Genomic DNA, 3321 nt, shown 5'->3' on the forward strand with positions numbered 1-3321 from the left:
GCACCGCCACTGTCACCGTTAGAGGGCCCCCGCGCCCCCCAACACACGCGCGGGGAAAAGTGAGACTGTCGCCGCCAGCTCACACGGGCAGGGCCCGACGTAGCATGCCAGCGATGATGGAGGGAGTGGAGGAAGAGGAGGGGAGAAAAAGCGCCACCGCCCGCTCTGCTCGACCCCCCCCCCCCCCCTCGCAGCGACGGGCGGACACTGATCGGGCACTCCTCATATCCCGTTGTCCACATTTGTGTATCTTATATCCGGTCCCTCATATCCATACTAGCATGGAAAGTTACGACGCTCGGCGACCGACGCAAAATGACGACGCCCCAACACGTAAAATTACGATGCTCCGACAGGCAACGCAAAATTACGATGCCTCGGCACGCAAAATTACGATGCCCTATCGACCGACGCAAAATTACGATGCCGGGCACGTAAAATTACGATGTCCAGTGACCGACGCAAAATTACGATGCCCCGGCACGCAAAATTATGACGCCACGGCGACCGATGCAAAATTACGACACCCCGACGGGCAAAATTACGACGTCCCGTCTCATTCTGGTGTGTGACTCCATATGGGACGGTCTGAGATAGCTTTGACGTGGAGCAGGGTGCTCGGGCGTGACCAGACAGCTTCATATCGTTCTCATACTTGAGACGAATTTGAAGGGTACGGTCAGTCCGGACGTTTGAGGCCGGTTTTAGAAACCTGTTTGGATAGTTTTTTCGTGACTGATGAGTGACTGGGCTTCGGCTATAGATGTTCTCGCATTACACTCCACCGCACGCGCATACCACATGATATAGCACAATAATAATAATAATAATAATAATAATAAAAAAGGTTATTTCCTCCTTAGTGGAGAAAACAGGAGAGCTCTAGTCCATATAGAAGCTCATTGCTCCTTACATTGACTTGCTCAGTGCAAGTCTTTCGTCATTGGCGGTACTATACAAGTCTTTTTCTGTTGCGGTTACTAGTCGTTCGATATGCAAGTCTTGGTCATTCTTATCTTAGTAGCTAATCAATTAAGCTACTGGATATTCCTGGCTAGAAACAAGTGTTTCCATATGCAGCCACAAATGTTCTATCGAGCTTACAAAACACGTCATTATTCATCCGTCGCCTCAAGCTCGATCGCAGCTTCCCTGAAACTTCCGGCAACCATATCTTCACGCAACGCCAATGTCGGATGCAACGCTTGCGCCATATATGACGTGGTGTTCGCTGCGTCATGAGCGGGATATATACGCGATTCCCCACGCCTGACGAGCACGGAAATTTCCGGGCTGCCACATGTTCCAACACTTGCATTCATAAACCATCTTGACCTTGACTCTCGTCAACATTATACTCGTATTAGCTTAGCTCATTAATAACGGATCGAGCCATATCCAACTAAACCCCCGGCATGAACGCTTCGCGCCCTATATATAAGCAGTGCATTTGTCTCACTCTAAAACATTCCACAGTTATATTGGCAATTGGTAGTAGATAGCAAAGCGTCTGTAAGCAGCACGTGTACACGTTGATTTAGCTAGCTAGTACACCAATGGACGTGGCCAGTGCTGATACACGGGCGCCGATCACGTTCATAGAACTGCTGCGGAAGCTATCTTCGCCGGCAGCGTCTAGCAGGGTGATCGGTAAGAATAAGTGGGTACAGCTGCAGGCCGGCGGCGGCGCCTACGAGTGCCGGACGTGCGGCCGCCGGTTCGCCACGTTCCAGGCGCTGGGCGGCCACCGGACCAGCCACAAGCGGCCGCGGGTGCGCGCGCACGGCCTCGATCTCCTGCTCGGCGCCCGCCCAGGCAAGGCGACGGCCCCGGTGCAGTTGCACCGGTGCGGCACGTGCGGCCAGGCGTTCCCCACGCGGCAGGCGCTCGGCGGGCACATGCGCGGCCACAGCCAGGCCGTGCCCGCCGCCACGTGGACCGAGACGGCCACGTGGTCATCGACCTCGTGCCTATCTGGTCAGGATGACGATGCCGATTGGCCTACTTTAATCCAGTTTATATGAGGGATTAGTGTTAATTACTGTCTATAAGTTGGCGTTGCTTTATTTGAAGTGGATTCCTTTGCTCTACTCTTGGCCTCTTGGGGAATGAATGCACGTGCATGCGTACGCCTAATTTACATTGTATAAATGGTTATTGTAATATTCGCCATAAAAATTATATTGTGAGGGCAATACGTGCACATATGTGATGTAATAAATCAAAGAACTCTGTTTGAAATCAACTACGTCAGCTGATCTATTTCGCTTGGAGATGTGCCTAATAATGACAAAACAAACAACCCTTTTCTCTTTGGTTAGTTTTAATCATTGCCCTAGGAGACCAATATGACGGCAGATGTTTTAGCTTGTATAAATCAGAGTGCTCCAGTACTATTGTTTCGCAACCGAAGCCTCCGAACTTTTTGATTGATGTTCTATCAAATGATGTAAGCCTGTTTTCACATGAAATATAAACCATCATGATGGCATTCCCTCAAAAATTCCAACAACCCTTTTCTCTTCTTCATTGTTGTGTACAACACAAACGAATAGGAACATATATAGGCACATAATTTAATTATAATTAAAAAACTCAGAGCATCTACAACTGAACTTGACAAATCCGGTCCCTTATAAGCCCGCGGACGCTTCCGCACTCATTGTCGGGCGGCCTCTCATTTAGGTTGCCGCACATCCACACAATTCAAATGCGAACCCTCAAATCCATAAAGTCCATACACGTCGATCATACGATACAAATTATCCGAATTCAATAGTTAAAAACAAATATGAAAAAGCAAAACAAATCATAGCTCAACAATCCGGACATGTCAAAATGAGATCAATGTTCGAGCATGACGGATCGCCCGATGGTTGGCCGGATCACTCGTCGGACGTCATCCATGCCACCTTCTTCAAGGCCATCCTTTCAATCCTTTTTGGCGGTTGCATGGGGTGCAGGGTCCTAGGCGCCATAGGGGGGAGGGGTGACAGTTGTTTGTTCATGTCTCATATGCTCCCTACAACACCGCCCCTTCCCTCTCTTGCCGTCTCTGTCGCCAGTCCCTCCGGGCGATGTTCTCCGACTTGCACAACGAAGCCGATGATGGGACGCCGATTGACGAGGTAGGTGCAGTCTTGATCGCGCCAATCGGTGATGGGATGGACAACATCAAGGACGACAGATCGGGGCCGGTGGCGAGGATGAGGAGAAAGGGTGCTGGACAGTGAGGGACCTGACAAGAAAAAGGTTGGAGGGAGGCGGGAGGAAGGAAAGGGTTTGGTGTATTTGGTGCAATTTGTGATTGAGTTAGGTCCG

General features: G+C 50.3%; 1 protein-coding gene across 1 annotated transcript; it reads left to right on the plus strand.

Moving 5' to 3' along the window:
- The first annotated feature begins 1484 nt into the window (after window positions 1–1484).
- LOC123446279 (zinc finger protein ZAT11-like) lies at window positions 1485–2352 on the plus strand. Its single transcript, XM_045122956.1, has one exon. The coding sequence runs from the start codon at window positions 1557–1559 to the stop codon at window positions 2022–2024; it is 468 nt and encodes a 155-aa protein (XP_044978891.1). The 5' UTR covers window positions 1485–1556; the 3' UTR covers window positions 2025–2352.
- The last annotated feature ends 969 nt before the right edge of the window (window positions 2353–3321 follow it).

The sequence above is a fragment of the Hordeum vulgare genome, chromosome 4H (assembly GCF_904849725.1).
Source record: "Hordeum vulgare subsp. vulgare chromosome 4H, MorexV3_pseudomolecules_assembly, whole genome shotgun sequence".
In the NCBI taxonomy this organism is placed as follows: domain Eukaryota; kingdom Viridiplantae; phylum Streptophyta; class Magnoliopsida; order Poales; family Poaceae; genus Hordeum; species Hordeum vulgare.

Coding starts and splice junctions, on each gene's coding strand:
- LOC123446279 (XM_045122956.1), top strand. CDS start 1,557: ATGGACGTGGCCAGTGCTGATACACGGGCGCCGATCACGTTCATAGAA.